The 17,584-nt window shown below is 37.7% G+C and overlaps 2 protein-coding genes across 2 annotated transcripts; both read right to left on the bottom strand.

The window, feature by feature from the left end:
- Positions 1–1,375: 1,375 nt before the first annotated feature.
- On the bottom strand, positions 1,376–6,155 carry LOC103422824 (sec14 cytosolic factor-like). The gene is made up of 7 exons (XM_070807383.1): positions 5,881–6,155; positions 5,264–5,599; positions 4,817–4,980; positions 4,406–4,501; positions 3,360–3,616; positions 2,183–2,403; positions 1,376–2,015 (listed from the first exon to the last, which is right to left on the bottom strand). Exons 2-7 carry the CDS (start codon positions 5,582–5,584, stop codon positions 1,650–1,652), a joined length of 1,425 nt encoding a protein of 474 aa, XP_070663484.1. The 5' UTR covers positions 5,585–5,599; positions 5,881–6,155; the 3' UTR covers positions 1,376–1,649.
- A 6,262-nt stretch (positions 6,156–12,417) lies between these two features.
- On the bottom strand, positions 12,418–14,365 carry LOC139189155 (uncharacterized). The gene is made up of 4 exons (XM_070807486.1): positions 14,137–14,365; positions 13,876–13,968; positions 13,642–13,743; positions 12,418–13,217 (listed from the first exon to the last, which is right to left on the bottom strand). The coding sequence occupies exons 1-4, from the start codon at positions 14,302–14,304 to the stop codon at positions 12,585–12,587; spliced, it is 996 nt and encodes a 331-aa protein (XP_070663587.1). The 5' UTR covers positions 14,305–14,365; the 3' UTR covers positions 12,418–12,584.
- Positions 14,366–17,584: the final 3,219 nt, after the last annotated feature.

The following is a 17,584-nucleotide window of genomic DNA, read 5'->3' as shown; positions in this document are numbered from 1 at the left end:
CATTGCTCCAATCTTGGGGGCAAAGTCATTAGGCTGCGTTAACAAATTTAGTGGTTTTGTAGAATTTTATAAAGATTGTCAATTGGGCTCCCTTTCATAAAAACCACATGTAATTCTTTCATCAAGTTAAACAGTATTTTGAACCCATATCACCCTATGAGCATGTGAATCAAAACTGAAATTAGATCTATAATTCTTAAATAATGTGCTTCGAGTCTTAAGCAAAAACAAACATATAAAAATTGCAAAGATGTGCACAAAACTAGATGGATAATCAACGTAGTTGACGGATTGAACTAAACTAAACGAAACTACAAGCACGAAATTGCAAGTGAAAACATAGGGACCAAACGAAACTACAAGCAAGAAACGGATGGAACTAAACTAAATGAAACAAAACGAAACTACAAGCAATAAAAAAATATAGGGACGAAAGTGAAAATCCAGGTAAGACTACAAGAAACATTAGGTCGTCTCCAACCGAAGGGCCTAGAGGGATGAAAATAACCTGAAAACTGTCTCCAACCGAGGGCTAGGCTAGAGGGCTAAAAATAGCCCGAAAACCATCTCCAACCGAGGGCTAGGCCAGAGGGCTAAAAATAGCCCGAAAACTATCTCCAACCGAGGGCTAGGCTAGAGGGCTGTGGAATCTGAGAGGGCCCACAGAATCGAAAAGGGCTGGATGAGAGGGCCCCACGGAATCGGAAAAGGCTGGAGGGTTGCAGCCAGCCAGCCCGAGGTTGGCCAGAAAAAATGAAAATCCCATCGATGAATACATTTATACTAAATAATATGAACGTATTCCTATCGATTATAATCGATAGGAATGCTTTGAATTTTTTTTTTTTACAGTTTTATTATTATTTTTTATTTACAAAATTTTTCCTACAACTTCTATTTTTCATTTTTTCCTATAACTTTTATTTTACAAAATTTGTTTCATATTTTTTTGAAATTCTATTTTTTCCTATAACGTCTATTTCACAAAATTTGTTTCATTTTATTTTAAATTCTATTTTTTTCCTATAACTTCTATTTCACAAAATTTGTTTCATATATTTTTTTTAATTCTATTTTTTTCCTATAACTTCCTAAGCCATTATACAACATTAAATTAAATTAAGTAACATGAAACAACATAAAACAACATTAACCAACATAAAAAATTATACAACATAAAAAAACATTTAACATGAAACTTAAACAACATATAAGTTGTAGTTTTTAAATAATAAATTATTTTGACTCTATGACCCTTTGGACCTCACTTGGAGACGGAGACAAATATAACCCTATACTGTTCATTAAAATATTAATATCTTGGAGGACCAGAGGGCTAAAATAAGCCCTCTGGCCAGATGACCTTAGGTGCAAATTCGCCCTTAAAGATAAATATTGATATAAAATTATTGGATGCAATGTAACTTTTCATCGACGAGTGAAGTGTTGCTGAACTGCTACACATTAAAGCATAATCAAGTAGTGGCAAATATAGAAAGTTCATGATATACTAATTATACAGCTTCTCCAACCGAACTACTCAACTAATATATGACATGGAAAACTTATTGCATACACACTGTGGAGAAGAACTAAGTGCCAAGAAAATAGAGAAGAAAAGGAAGCATGTCCGCTCTTTTGGTCTTACCTCACTGAAATGAAAAGGGAAAGGGACGGCTTTCAGGATCAAAGATTAAAGAAAGGAATGCTATGGAAACCCATACCATAAGGAGACCAATTATGGCAGTCCTCACCAACTGCTCCCAGTTACCTTCCGGGTCAACCGCAATCTCATAAGTTGGATGGGCTGGAAGTGGATTCCGACCCTCGTGCAAATTTGCTCTCAGCTGTGTCTTGACAACTTCATTTGGGCGAGGATGCTGCATCTCTGTACATATTTTGCACAGGCAATTGCCACCAAGATAAAATGGAAGTGCCTCAAGGTACTCAGAGAGAATCTTCTGGTACCTCTTACCTTCAATTCTCAACTTCTCTCGAGTATTAGGTTTCAAAACCTGACAAGGCACCACGTGCATGTTTAATCATAAATGCATTGCTGATGCAAGTGAGTGCCAAATTTGAAACTAATAAAATCATAACTAGAACTTTATACAAGCAAAGAGAATCTACAAAGCTTGTAAATCAAAGATTCAGATCCTAAATCAGCGTGTAATAGACTCACTTGAATAAAGGTTTGGGCAATAACACGAAGCATTGGAGGAAGCCGAATAACAAACAGACAGCCAAGACGGTTGGGGAAGTGATCTTGCAAAAGAGAAGAACAGGTCCTCATAACTTGCATGGGAATTTTCAACGGCGTTAGACCTTCACAATCTACTACAACTGTAATTTGAGCATTGGTGGCATCAAGCAAATGATAGACTCCATTCTCTACTTGGGAAACTGCAGGTACGATCATTGATTGCTGTCAGAACATTTCATGCAAGGGTGATGTCATGAGTACAAAGATAAAAATGATCAAAGACATATATGTTATATTCTTCAAGACCGGAAAGAAAATAAACTACTTAAGAGTTCATTTAAACCATATCCAGAGTGAGAAATTGGCTTCCTCGTTAGCACCAAGGAATATGAGGATTGCACACTTGATGAAACCGAAATAACTAATCAAGCATGACCACAACAAAAGAAATTTCTAATATAGTGCTAGCTAATGTAATAATGCTACCAATTGCAAAAATCAAGCCTTACAGTTCACTGAATGTAATAGACAGGCCCTTTCTTAATGCAAATTATAGATTCACAAGAATGGGCAAGGCAGGAATGTACTTGTGTTGTACCATAGTTTGGGCCTCACTATTATCCCATGAAGAATGTAAGAGGTGAGGGAAACCCATGTCCTAGAAAAGGGATCCCTCACCCTCATTTTAGGGGAAGAAACCATAGCCTCTCTACTCTCTCAAAGGCAACAAGCCTCCATTTACTATGTAACTCTCATTTTACATAGAGAAACCGGATCTACACCAACATGGATGTAGCCCCAACTTGGGGTGAACCACAATATATCTTGTGTGTTCCTATGTTTGTGTGATTTACAATTGGACCAAAGTTGGTCCAAGATCGACCCGATTTTGAGCAACAACAACTAGTATTGGCTGAATGGAACCAGATATATATCTATGCATTCAGTTTTTTATTCTCGGTAGGATGCTTCAATTGACCTTAAAGAAAGAAGAAAACTTAAATGAAAAATAATAGACTCCAATAAACAGAGAGCTGAACAAGAGTGAGTCGTAGTAGGTCTGGTCACATCCATCTTACAACAATAGGAGTGGTTCTAGAGGTTGTATGGATAGAAACAAAAAAAAAAAAGTAACAGGGGGATCAAATGAACATACTAATTGCTTGAGCAAAGCGAGGTCTATCATGAGATGGGAAGCTAGTGCAAGCTAGCCCAAGTCGTACTATGAGGCAAGGTCGGTGTTTAACATCAAATCCATGCCAGAACACCACATTTGACCACGTCTCAAGCTCCTGTACTGAAAGTATTCCATAAGTCTCCCTCCAACGGATTGTCTTCTTTACTGATGATAGCAAGCAAGAGAAGTCTCCGTTTGCAGCAGTGTAAAACCTACGAAGTTCCCCCTTATCAATTCTGCATAAACATTAGCATGTCATGGTTCGCTGCAACAAAAAGCAAAGAAGTTCATACATATAGGCATGTACAAGAAAACATTAGGTGAGACCTTGTAGAACGGTACAAAAAGGTTAGGTCTTTCTTGAGAGAAATGTAGAAAACAACATTCACAAAGGGATGCAGGAGAAAGTTTTGCCGCCAAAGAAAAGGAATGAAATAATATCACAAAAATTAATTAACTAAAATTATAATATCACAAAAAATTTAATTATCTAATATTATTGTCTAGATGATAGGAAGCAGAAAAAGTAATTATAGGATTTGTACTTTCAGTGTTCTTGTTGTAAACACAAAAATTTGCAAACTGGAGGACAATCCAACTGGGAAGTAATTATAACAGGTTTTTTTTTCTTTTTTCTGATATGCATTACAATGGATAAAAGATACTGATGCTGGTGGATACACTTCATCACAAGACTACAAGATAAAAAGCGTAAGATAAATCCATACAAATATAGAAATGATAACCGTATGTATTTTTTTTTTCTTTTTTCCTGATGAATTTTGTAACTTCGATAAACCTCAACCCTACCCCACCGTTTCATTTGAGCATAAAGCCAAATGCGTAAAAAGACATACAAAAAGATATTCTAGAGGCATACAAATGTCATATGCACGGTTGATATCAACAAACTATTAAGAGAAAGAAAGATAATAAAATCAAGTAAAATATATTATGATTATATTTAAACTTGAATATTACTAAATGTTATATGCACAGTTGGAATTTTTGGCACACAAAATCACCTTTCTGGCAAGCTAATCCCTTGTCTTTCAAGCTCTTTATGGAGTTCTACCAACCACATTTCAGGTTCTACATTTTGAGGAAATTGATCAGGAGCCCTGCACATTAGATAAAGCTGTAAAAGTAGGTCCTACAGCCAACTCATGATAAAACAAATCAGTAATAACGTGAACAACTACCATTGCTTTTGGGCATTTCAGATGACAAATTATTTAGAAAACACAACTCTTATATCCACAAATCCAACTGACCAAAGCTAGAAGATGTTATGGAACTAAATACTACGAGGAATACTTGAACTTGTATATTTGTTTATAAAAAATATTCACCTTATAGCATACTCAAATAATGAATTGATGAGTTGTGTCACATAATGCAGATGCCAACGAAAAAAGCCTCATTTCTCTTATTACCTTGGATCCAAAGTAGAATCGTTAATACACTCAGACAACACTTCTGACTGCACTTCTATGTTTGCATCAGAATTGTTGATGCCATCAGAGGTTCTATCAAAGAGCTCTGCTTCATCAGAGAATGTCGTTGCAATGGAAAGCACTAGTAATGGTTTCGAAACTACCTGGAAGCAAAAAACTTTTGATCAACAAATTTCCCTCATAATGATACATGTCTAAAAGTTTGGCAATCAAATTTACATCTAAATACCCAAAAAAGCAAGAATGCGAAGACGTAATGTAAATCCTATAAGACCTTTGCTGGGTTCTTATTTTTGTTTGCCTTTTCTTTGCCCTTTGGAAGGGAGGTGACAGGTGGGTTGTGTATAAGTAATGTATATACATCCATATGACTGTTTAAAATATGGTTACAACTTAAAAAATCTTGAAGAATTTGTATGACCAAACCTGCATGCCATTGACCAAAGCCTTGAAGGGCGCAAATCTTTGAAGCCATTTGAATGGAGGGTAACACAGAAATTGCAAAGCCTGGAAGCCACGCCATGCCCACGGGCATTTGGCCCTTGAGAACCGCCTTACTATCTCCAATGCAGCCATTTTGAGCAGAAACAACGCGGCCTGGCTCACCACGCCATTCCCAATTCGAAGCGACACTGCATCCTGCAGAGTGCCCTTGGAACGAGAAGCAACTATATGATTCTGCGACTTCCTCTTTCCACTCATAACCAAATTGGCTTCTGAAGGGATTCTACGCGATGTGTCCCCCATCGGGTGGAAAACCTCCTGCAATCGGATGGCGGGTTGGGTGTATTTAGCAAATTCGAAACAAAACCCAGGTGCAATTAGTGTTTCTTACTCAATCAGAGATACAAAATCAGTTCAGTAACTTCAGTGATAGAGAATTTCCGTAATTTCCCTTTTCTCTCATTTTCTTACCATCCAAACACTAATAATCAGTGTGAATTTTCTACAAAAGCTAATCTAACCACAACTATCATATACGATACAAAATTAAATCGCAAACATATGAAACCTGAGCTACAAATCAAAGAAAAAGTTCTCACCTCAAAATCTCAGCGGTCTGGAGATTTCGCGCGATCACGATGGAGTCGGAGGAGCTAGGGCTGGGAGCATCTGGCGGAATTGAGGACTTCCGAGGAAGCGATCAGATGCACTTTGTAGGAAGATTTTTGGGTAAAAATTCGAGTTGGACTTTCTGTTTGCTATAAAAATTCGAGTTGGACTTCCGTCAGCGTCAGGATCCGGAAACAGAGGGAAGACGGACGAAGGAAAATCAATGAGAAGGAAGCAGGTGGAGCATCGCACGTGACTTGCAGACATCGGTTGACACGCGTGCGGTTGGTTTAAAAGTGTGGGGGCCGATGATTTGGCGGTCAAATTGAAAAGTGAAGGGAATTGTTGTAGTAAATTAATGCATACTTACATACACACACACTGCTTTATGAAAACCCCAAATTCCAAATTTCTAATCTCAATTTCAAACCCCAAATTCCAAGCTTTATGAAAACCCCAATTTCTAATCTCAATTTCACCTAAATATCAAAACCCTAAAATTTGTTCAACTGCAGAATCAAATAAAGCTCAAACCCAAAACAAATCCGCCCAAATCGACGAAAAAAATCCACCCAAATCGACCCAAATCGACGAAAAAAATCGAACAATCGAAGCTTACCAGACAACTGGAGGCAGATGAGGGCGAGCAGATCTGTTACGTGAAGACGAGGGAGCGGACGACGAGAGGAACAGATGAGGAGCAGGATGCAGATAAGGGTGACCAGGATGCAGCTGACGGCGAGCAGGACGCAGAGATGAGGATGAGGAGGACGACGTGAGGGAGGAGGACGTCGACGACACTCTCTCCTAGGATGACCGAGGTTCTTTCTCGCAAGAGCGCAATCGGATGAGGAGGACGACGTGAGGGAGGAGGTCTTACGAATCCGGACGTTTTTGGGGTGGTTCGCTAAGAACTCCTAGCGAGGGGTTTAATCCGTGCGAGTCGGATCTAATCCCATTAAACCTAATCCTTGCCCCTACCAAACATCAGACTACAATACCAATTAGTGTAGTCCAGTCCAGTCCCCCCTAAGAAGGTCAAACAAACACGCCCCAATAGACTAACAGGTTGGAATAAAAATTAAATTCTTGTAGAAAATGTTTATTAAATTATTTGGAATCGGATTGAGAACGATGCAAATTTTGTATTCGTTGTTTATTAATTCGCTTGCATCGAAATTAAAAATAATTTGATTATTAAACTACTCTTGTACAAAACAAATTATGCATTTTATTTAGCAAATTAATAATACAATTAATTTCATTCCCGAAACAAATTCCAAATGCTAGGAACAATTTTAATAAAATACTTTTTTTTTTTTGTCGAAAGCCTTGATAAATACTTGATTGTTGATAAATTTATTGGTACGAACCTTCCCCACCAACAAAAAAAAGCAAAACCAAAAGGCATATAGCAAAAAGATGGAACAATGGATAAGAAAGGTATAGGATTCTCCCTCTCTAAACTCTCTCCGTGCTGCTGCAAAAATCTAACCTAGCTCGACGTTTCAATCGTCACCCCTTGTTCTTGCTCGAGGTAGGTGGCAGCCTGCTACTCCCTCCCTCTTTTCCTCCTCATTTGCCATTTCTCTCATTTCCTCCCCTCTCATCTCCTTTGTCCATTCTCCGTTACAGCATCCTACCCCCTTTTACTTCCCCTATCCAGTATTCTTCATTCTTCTTTTATTTTGGTTCTCCTATGAGTTTATCTCAATTTCTATAAGCTTGGTCTCAATTACACATGAGCTTTTCTCATATTTGGGCTTCATGCCCTTTATCCAGGCGTTTTTCGCCTTTTTTTTATTGCTTTATGTTATTCACTTTTCCTTCTCCCTTTTCCTTAGTAGTGATATTTCATCTTCACCCTATCATGTGCTTGGATCTGCGATCCCTGATCAGAAATTGGATCTCAGGCTCACTTCCCCGCCCCCAATCGACATTCCGAGTCCCCATCGAGGCCAAGTGTTCTGCCTCTGCCACAATAAGGGTATTTTATATACCCCCTTAGCCCACTTTGTATTCATAAGCTACTTTGTTTGTATATATTTGCAAAGACTCGTGAATGGGGACTTGGATCAGGTGTCTTATTTCTTAGTATGAAGTTTGGCTTCCTCCGAGGATGTGATGGAAGCGACGGCGACTTGGTTTATGCTGCTTGAGATTAAGGTTTTTCTTTTGTTTGTTTTTGCTGCCTAGGTCATCTTTTTCCATGAGACTCTTGTCCAAAAGTTTGGCCCGCTCTATCAATGGTGGAAAATAGAAGTAAACACTCCGAGCCAGTCAAACAAAAACTCCATTTAGAACCTGATACAGCTTCTGAAAATTCCAGGAGATTGACCATTAAAGGATACTCAGTTGAAGGTTTGTCCATTAGTGGTCATCAAACCTACATAATCTTCCCAATTATGAACCTTTTCTTTGATATTAATAGTTGCCTACAATGTGCTATCTCCCAGTACTTCCTTTTCATCTCCCATGTCATATGAACCAGAGGTGGAAGGGAGTTGTTAGAGGGCTGAAGTTGTTTTGTAGTAGTAGAAACAGAGATGAAGAAAAGAAAAGATAGAGGTGGAAGGGAGAAGGGAGAAGGAAATAAGGGTATTTTGGGTAGAAAAAGTTGATTCCAGGAAAATTTAGAGTCTGATTCCCCATTTTATATGGGCCCCACATATATCTTCATCCCAAGTTTGGATAAATATTTAAATCACTTGGAATAAGTGCAATTCTCATTCCTCCCATTCTAATTCCGCTTACAAAAATACACGAAGAGTTTGTGAATCACTGAATCACGGTGCATGAGGTGAGGTTTGATGCCCGTTGGGGATTTGGTTCCATTTGGAAAGAAGGATTTACCTACGCAAAGAAATTTTTCTATGTACTCCGAACACTAGTTTGGTACATCACGTGTTATAATATAAGTGAACAAAAACATATTAGTGTTTATTCACTTGTATTATGACATGTAGTGTGCCGGTTCTAGTCCTGAGTACATCGAAAAGTTTTTCTCAAATGAAAGTTGTTGTGGGATTGCAAACTAAAGGTTGAGAGAAGTAATACTTGGATACACTTACTAGTATTTAATAATGTTAACTCTGTGGCCTAATATAGAAGTCAGCATTATACCGACCAAAGTAACTAATCCGAACTGTTTTGATCGGTTTGGTTTTAACAAAAAAAAAAAAAAAAAAAATAGAAGAGAAAATTAGAATTAGATGCCTCATTTTAAACATTTTTAGATTAAACATTCATTCTTTTTTTAACTTTAGATTTAGGTGTTTTAACTTTTGATTAAACCATTTATTCCACGTATATTGCTGATTTAGATGCTTTTCAAATTTATTTTAAATTAATTTTTACGCTAGAAATGCCTTCAAATAATATTTATTTAATTTATTATTGTCACATCCCAACCAGGGCTCCACCATTTCCCAAGCCTGACTTCGCCGTAGCATGATATTGTTCGCTTTGGGCCTCGACCACACCATCACGGTTTTGTTTCTGGGAACTCACGAGCAACTTCCCAGGGGGTCACCCATCATGGAATGCACTCGCTCGAACTCGCTTAACTTCGGAGTTTCGATGGAACTCGAAGCCAGTGAGCTCCCAAAATGCCTCCACATCCCTGGCCGAAAGTGTGCCAACGAGGACGTCAGGCCCCTAAGGGAGGTGGATTGTAACATTCCACATCACCTAGGGGTGTGGATCTTGTAAGCCTTATATGTATATTCTCATCTCTACCTAGCACGAGGCTTTTTGGGAAATCACTGGCTTTGGGTTCCATCGGAACTTCGAAGTTAAGCGAGTTCAGGCGAGAGCAATCCAATGATGGGTGACCCACTGGGAAGTTCTCGTGTGAGTTCCCAGAAGCAAAACCGTGAGGGCATGGTCGGGGCCCAAAGCAGACAATATTGTGCTACGGCGGAGTCGATCCTGGGATGTGGTAGGGCCCGGGCCAGGATGTGACAATTTCGATTTAGGTCGGGGTGTGTCAATTATCTTTATCCATTCCTCAATTTAAAAATTCAATAATATCCAAATAGATAATAACCAAATTAATTGTAGACAGAGAGACTTAAATTATTAAGAATTTTCAATAGGATAATATATATAAATCGTTTCTAACTTTGTACAATCTTTACTACTGTAAGGGTTAATATTCTTTCTCATTCTCTATTTTCTTTGTTAGAATTCAACTATGATTCAGGTAAAATTAATGTACCATCTTTCTTAACAAAAACATTAAAATATACCAACACAACTTATTTTTAAATTAAAACATACCTATGCCGAATTAAAAGTCTTCATAGTAAATTAAAATGTACCAATACTAAATTAAAATGTACCCATGTTAAATCGAAGTGTACCGATGGATTTTAGGTACGTTTATTTTAAATGTACCAACACGTATGTTTTAGTAACTTTCTATTTTATTTTATATGTGTGTATTATGTATTTGCCAATTATTTAAAGAAAAAACTATTGCAAGTTGTCTTTTAGGTACGTTTTATGAGTCAAGATAAAACACCGGTGTTATATGAGTATTGAAAGATTTCAGATTTTCATAATTTTATGAACTAATAACAATTTCTAAAATTGTAAATGCACGAATAATGAAAAGAAAACGAGATAATTTTCCAAAAGGAAATAATATAAAATGAAATTAGTAATCCCCAATTTATAGGAGAATGTTTAATCAAAATTTTAAAAGAAACCGATGTTTAGTCTAAGTAATAACTATATCAAAACGTCCCTAAAAAAAATTAAATAATTTAAAAACCGAACCGAATTGTGATTTATTTTTGGTTTGGTTCAGCTTACATACTTTTGAAACCGTCCAAATTCAAACTGAACCCAACCATATGTAGTTTAATTATTAGTTTTATTTATTTTGCCCATGTCAACGTATTATAAGTTATTAATTTGAAGATCTTACCACACACATTATGAGTGTTACATATTATAGGTTGTAATGGCAATTAACGAGTAGAGATTTGTTTGCATTTTATACTTAATTATGTGAGATTGTAACTAATAAATCTTTTGCTAGTATGAGATTTTATTTAGCTAAAACTTAGTCCCAGTTGAGTAGATGAAACATTATGTTCTTAAAAACGAATTAGAATGTGTAAGATGTGTGGCTGACATTTGTTGGTTTATCATAATTTTCATGAATGAGATGGTTATTAAAAGAATATATATAATAACTTTCCTCGTAGCCATAAGTAGGCTAATCTCCAAGATTATTATTATATTGATAACAATTTTGATTATAGCCATAAGTAGGCCAAGCATCATATTTCGTGTGACTTGAGAGCCCTCAATCCGGATAGCCATAAGTCTACTTAATCTCCATGATTATTATTATATTGATAACAATTTTGATTATAGCCATAAGTAGGCCAACTATCATATTTCATGTGACTTGAGAGCCCTCAATCCGGATAGACATAAGTTGGCATCTCATAGGTTGGATCTATGTAAATTTGGCCATAGCCAACTAAACCATCACCATCATCTTCCTTTTCATATATACATCGGGACGTAGTTGTCGAAAGTATGTTGAGGGAAGCCATGAACATTAGAATTGTTCATGATCTAATTCCACATAAGTGCCAAAATGTTTGCACTCTAAATTCGTCATGGGCCATGCGGGTAGGCCGGGAATTTAGTTGAACATAAAATTGGAGGTTGCAAGCTTGCCACTACTAGTTACTTCTTGTAGACGAGATTTGAGTGATAGAGATTGCGCTATAGGACTTCTAGCCAAAAGATTGTACCATTGAGTGGGAGTGACTCAACTTAGGTTCTTTCTTTGCCTTGAATGTTAATGACTTTAATTATGTAGAGAAATAAATCACAACATGAATATGGTGAATTAAAGCCTTGACATAAAGCGTTCACTATGATTCAAAGAGAGAGAGAATTTTCTTAACACTACTAGAATTATGGCTATAAGCCACCCTTTCATTTGGTGGCTATTGTCAAGTGTTGCCACTCACATTGGTGGCAAACCTTTATGGCCACCAATCACCCACTAAACTAGAAGTGTGGCCTATGTAGAGGACTCCATTGTAACAATGGCCACCAATATTGCATTGGTGGGTATGTGAATAGTACACCATTTTTATATTTTATAATTAATTGTAAAATGCAAAATTTGTCATTGTCTCTCTTATTGGTGGCTAGATTTGAGACTAACATTGGTGGCTTTCATACTCATACACCCACCAATCCTATGTGTCTCTATTAGGATGAGTGACTTTTAAAGTATAGGCACCAACAATGGTGTGAATCTATAGCATTCCAAATTACCTTTATGTTCGAATTGTATTACATGGCTGTTAAATCATTGCTTTGTACTACATTAAAACTCATCTTCTTAATATAAACTTCACAACTATATTAAATTTGCAAAAGGCATCACATTGACAACCAACCATACTTTATATCCCATACGGAATAATAACAAGGTTTGTCCCTTTTCAAGGAAGCATATTACATTCAAGTTTGTTGTCCAACACATCCAACTACCCAAGGGTGAGGAGATTACATTTTATAAAACCAACAGTACATATGCACATCCACCAACAGCAACTGAACTAACAAAATCCGCCCCATTGGATCTATGCCTTCCCTACGACATTTGTACTATTTACATCAAGCAAAAATCACAGGAATGATCACAATTAGCTTATCACTTACTGAACCTAGTGACATTCACCATGCATGGACGATAGACCATCTCATCCGCTGTGCCGTTATTGTGCAGCACAACAAAGCCGTCATCTTCAACTTCTCCACTTGCCTGGATCTCTAAACTAGTCCCTTGTTCAGTTCTAGTCACACAAGCTTCACTCACATCAACTCGGTTTGGTTCCACAATGCCTGCATCAGCAGCCCTCATCGGCGCGGACATTATTGCAGCCCTCAGTTCACGCTTCATGTTCTCCACTTCCAACTCCATCCGTCTGTTATGTACCACCATTGAATCAGTTTGCTCTTTCCTCAATTGTGCAACCACATTTGCCTGCTCAATCCTTTGCCTTTCCTCTCTCTCACTTGCCTCTATCTTAAGTCTCTCAATTTCAATATTAGCAGCTTTTATTTGTTCCTCATATGCTACTGTAATTGCTTCAACTTCTCTACAAATCCCTCTTTTCTCAGTTCTAATGCCCGGCACGTCAGACCACACAACCCCTGTCCCAAATCCTCTTACACGGTTGTATTTCTCAGGCCCCAATACATCAGCGTACACATTATGGCAAACCTGTTCAGTTATGATCTCATTCCTATCTGCGTACAGTTTCAACTTTGTATTGAATTCATCCTGCAAGTAGTTGGGAAGATTAATCACATATACATATGAACTCTATATCGATTTCATAGCCTTCTAAATCAAATATATTCCAACCATGTTTCTCAACAATACTAGTTCTATTAGTGATTGTTCTGTTGTTCAAACAAACATTATACCAATAAACTCATATGCACCCTTATCTCTTTCATTACTTCAGTGTATTCACTAATGCAGCCGGTTGCTGCATTATGTTATTTGTCTCACTGAGTTTGCGTATAAAATATTACAAACCACCTGATTGTTCACATTCCACAAACCTTTTATATATATCGCCTCCTATAGGACACCATGGCATACTAACAATTTTTGATGGCATACTTACAAACCGGAAACATATATATCACCTACATCGAATATCAACATTGTATCAGCTGCTAATTGATGGCATACTTACAATTATTGCAGCTGACCGAGCATCCACTGGTTCCCCATTTTTCCGAGTATGTGTTAGTGTAAAGAATGTAATGCAGTCCGGTTTGCTTCCATTCACTTGTTCCTGTTAACATAAAATGTCAAATAACCAATAGACCAGATATTTCATGAGATTGTTTTCATCCAGCACCTTCATTCCATGTGCACTAAACTGTACTTAAGTTAGCATAACACAAAACTGAAGGAAAATCCTTACATGTTCGTGTCTGATTTGCGCAAAAGACTTGGTTCCAGTCGTGTGATATATTTGTAGTGCCTTCCTGTTCTTTCTAGATGCCGTAGCACGCTTCTACATATGTCAATTGTATCATGCATTAGTGGGGCTATGTGAAAACATAATTCATCCTAATTTCCAATACATACAATCCATACATTTATCATTCACATAATTTCCCAACTAAATCAACCATATATGGTGTATAAACAAGCAAGAACATTTGATCACTGTGTGTGGTACCTGAGCATGTCCGGTGTCCCATAGTTGTACTAACAATTTCCATTGCCCTTGGTTGACCCGGCCATCTTGACAATGGAACCTCTCCGCTGATGGTGAGTGCAGGCATGGAGTATAGTATGCCTTCTTGAGGTTTGCCTTGTAATCCTTCCATCTATCATTCATCTTCATCTCACAAACCCGCCGAATTTTTGGCTCCAATTCTAATGTGATTTCATCTGTCCAATCAAGAGTCCCCTGCCCATTTAGATATATATATGTTGTTGTTAATTATGCTCCATTACGTAATATATGAAATATGAAACAAAACATTTACTTTGTAATACCCCTGCAGTAGGTTTCAATTTTTTTTTATAATCGTACATTTTAGCCTTACATGAAACAGTTAAAAGCAGGCTCATTACACATCACCAATCTACAAGGATGCTGCCTTTTAGTGCTGCATTATGTGCAGTGGACCCTATTGTAATCGTATATGGTGCCTATTACGACGTAATTGGTGCGTCTTATTTCAAATATATCACATTCAAGCATAATTTATTATAGTTCTACTTTGTAACTGACCACCTGCAGAATATTTGACATAACCAATGACGAGTATTAACTGGTGTATGGATAACAGTAGTTAAGGTCAATTAGTTTTGGAATGAAGGCATACTGTGTATTGATGGCATACTTATGGCTAACAGCAGTTAAACTTGTGTATTGATGACATACTTATGCATGTATAACAGCAGTTAATGTAATGTATTGATGGCATACTTATGGCTTCAACGTGTGTGTTGAGTAAGCAAACAAAAGGCCATGTGATGGCATTTTGTGGGTTTTATTTTTTCCAGGTTTAAATCTAATTGACAGTGACATAATTATCTATCCATACAGCAAAACCAACCAACCATATAACCAATATCCTTATGTTGATTTACCTTAATCCTCTGCCAAGCACGATCCATGTTTGAACCCCTGTAGAAATGCCTCCAATCAACTACATTAATCGGAAAATATGATGCTTCCTGAGATAGCATTCCTAAAAACCTAGAAAATCTAGCAACAGTGTGAGGAGGCTCTACCGGCTGCCCTTTCCCATTAAATTGCATCACCTCCTTCGTACCATTTGGTGCCCAATGTGGCCTATTTATGCCCCTAGGTGCCTGTGCTCTACAAGTCATACGTGGACGTTCATCCACGCTACCTTCGACATTATTTGGAATCGGGAAATGATGTATGTGGTTGTGTTCCATCAGGTTGAATGCTGGTGGTTCAGTTTCGATGCCTTCGTCAATCAACATTGATGCAACTGAGTTATTGATGCTGACCCACAGTACCTTCAAAATTACATTTCATGTAAACAGAACACAAGTGCGTCCAATGAACAGCAGTACACAAAAGCATTTACATTTAACACCTCAATTAATTATCTGGTAAGCAGAGAACAATAGTACATACCTCCTGAAATGGCTTCAATGTAACCTCTGTGCCCTCCAGATATTTTCGTCTTTGCGTTGATAGCTTGATGCAATTAAACAAGTCAAGTGATATCTATGAAGCCAGACACGTTCCGTATTTGAAATACAAACTTCAAATATTTGCAGACACATTTAAGTCGAGCGGCAACTCCTCCCGCCTACTAACAATAGTAAAACCATTATTTAATTGATATACACTGATGGAGTTCGCCCCTAGCCACACATAATGGCCAGCTGTTGCTATTAACGAATAAAAAAATATAGGAACCCATTAAATAATTTATCAGTCTGTGAGGTGGCAGATTTGGAATTCATGGTTGATGAGATTGGCATATGCCATGTGCGGTCAAATATCCCTGCTTTTGTAAGGAGAATCCCGGGACTTAATTGTTGACACCCTAATTAATTATTTTTTCAACTCAGTGGGTGTGAACTTACAAGTGCCTTGCCCTCCATTCTAATCTCATTTATAAATATCAACGTTGAAGAGGTTGTTGAACTTACAGCAGTTTCAACTTCATCTCAAATTTACACCAAATCACCAATGTCCCATTTATTCCCAAATGTTCGCAGACAGTTATTTTGTAACACGACTGAACCCCTTCTTCCTGCGGTGGATTATGAAGTGCTTGGTCCCATGATGCCTGCCCCAACCAATAACACTGCAACCCCGGTTCCTACCCAAGAAAACCTTCTCCCTGTGCTCACTGCCAATCATGAAGATCCTGATTTTTGGCGTTACCTACAGGCTAACTTTCACGTCGAATTCGAGTTCGAGCAAAACCCCACATTCGACTCAGGTGCCAACCAGCAGTTCGAATCCCCTGCAAAGACAACTATTGCCTGGGGTGAATGGAAAGACTTTTCGCATGGCTCTAACATGCCCGTTTACCCTCATCCATCACCCAATCCCTTGATCAATATTTATTGTCCTCGTTATGATGAGGCAGCGAAAAATGTGATCTTAAAAGATGAGCACTTTCCATCTGATCTTCCAGGTTTTGGTGTGAACGTGGTTCCACCCTGGTCCAACGAAATCGGCTACGTGAAGCATGGTAGCCGTGGAAAACAACCTTGCATCAGTGCTGATACTGAGAAATTAATGACCAGTGGAAAGCAACCTTCCATCAGTGGTGACACAGTGAAAATAATTTCATCTTTTTTCCCCGGTGATTCATACCGCTTTGATCCTATTGAGATTTGCAATGCTGTACACTTCGATTCTGATTTTGATTGTACCAGTACTGCAAGGACTCGTCATCCTCAAAAAAGGTACAAGGCTGTTAAAGAGTGTGCTGCGTGCGAATATGTGGGAGGTCAAGAACGTTGTGATTGGATGAATCGTGCTATAGGTCAAACAAAACAGGAAGCCATCCCCAAAGATATTCAGAATGCAAAATCACCATCCGATGACGCTTATGGTAAGAAGAGTTGAACCTAGCTGGGAATGGATGTTATATTCTAGTATTAGTATGCACGTATGTCCATTGCAGTTCAAGTTGTCAACGTTTAAAAACAATTCTCTAGTCTTTTGCTCTATGTAAACATTCCTGCTCAGTTTGTACCACCGCAGAAGATATGGATGTTTATATTTTGAACCTAGGCATTTGGTAACTATATAGACTGCTATGTTATCTAAGTTTTTGTATGGATGGTTTATGGAATCAATATCATGTATGACTACGCTGTGTATTTTGCACTTTTACTAATGTGTACCAGTTTGATTTATATGTATTCAGCAACAGTTGCGCTAATTAAATATCATGACAGAAAAACAAAGAAATCTGAAGACAAAATATATATTGAACTAATGCTTACATCTTCCAGAGCAGAAGAATGGTTCGACACTTCAGAGTTTAGATGAGAAAACATTGATTGTGAATTTCCTTCAAGATCCCCAGCTATACCATCTAAAGCTTTATTACCAGAACCATACATGTTTTTAAGCTTTCCTAATCTTCGTCGTTGTTCTTTAGTATCCTTCA

This window comes from Malus domestica, chromosome 11 (genome assembly GCF_042453785.1).
Source record: "Malus domestica chromosome 11, GDT2T_hap1".
Taxonomy (NCBI): Eukaryota; Viridiplantae; Streptophyta; class Magnoliopsida; order Rosales; family Rosaceae; genus Malus; species Malus domestica.
Note: the sequence above shows the minus strand (reverse complement) of the source record. Positions and strands in the feature narration are given on the sequence as shown.

What these genes read in the sequence shown, in the direction of transcription:
- LOC103422824 (XM_070807383.1), bottom strand. Translation starts at nt 5,584, where the DNA reads ATGGGGGACACATCGCGTAGAATCCCTTCAGAAGCCAATTTGGTTATG. An exon ending in GGGATTAGCTTGCCAGAAAG is followed by an intron (nt 3,617 to 4,405) that starts GTGATTTTGTGT and finishes ATGTTTATGCAG; the next exon opens with AATTGATAAGGGGGAACTTC. An exon ending in TTGCCCAAACCTTTATTCAA is followed by an intron (nt 2,016 to 2,182) that starts GTGAGTCTATTA and finishes GTGCCTTGTCAG; the next exon opens with GTTTTGAAACCTAATACTCG.
- LOC139189155 (XM_070807486.1), bottom strand. Translation starts at nt 14,304, where the DNA reads ATGAAGATGAATGATAGATGGAAGGATTACAAGGCAAACCTCAAGAAG. An exon ending in GGGACACCGGACATGCTCAG is followed by an intron (nt 13,969 to 14,136) that starts GTACCACACACA and finishes TGACATATGTAG; the next exon opens with AAGCGTGCTACGGCATCTAG. An exon ending in CGCAAATCAGACACGAACAT is followed by an intron (nt 13,744 to 13,875) that starts GTAAGGATTTTC and finishes TTATGTTAACAG; the next exon opens with GAACAAGTGAATGGAAGCAA.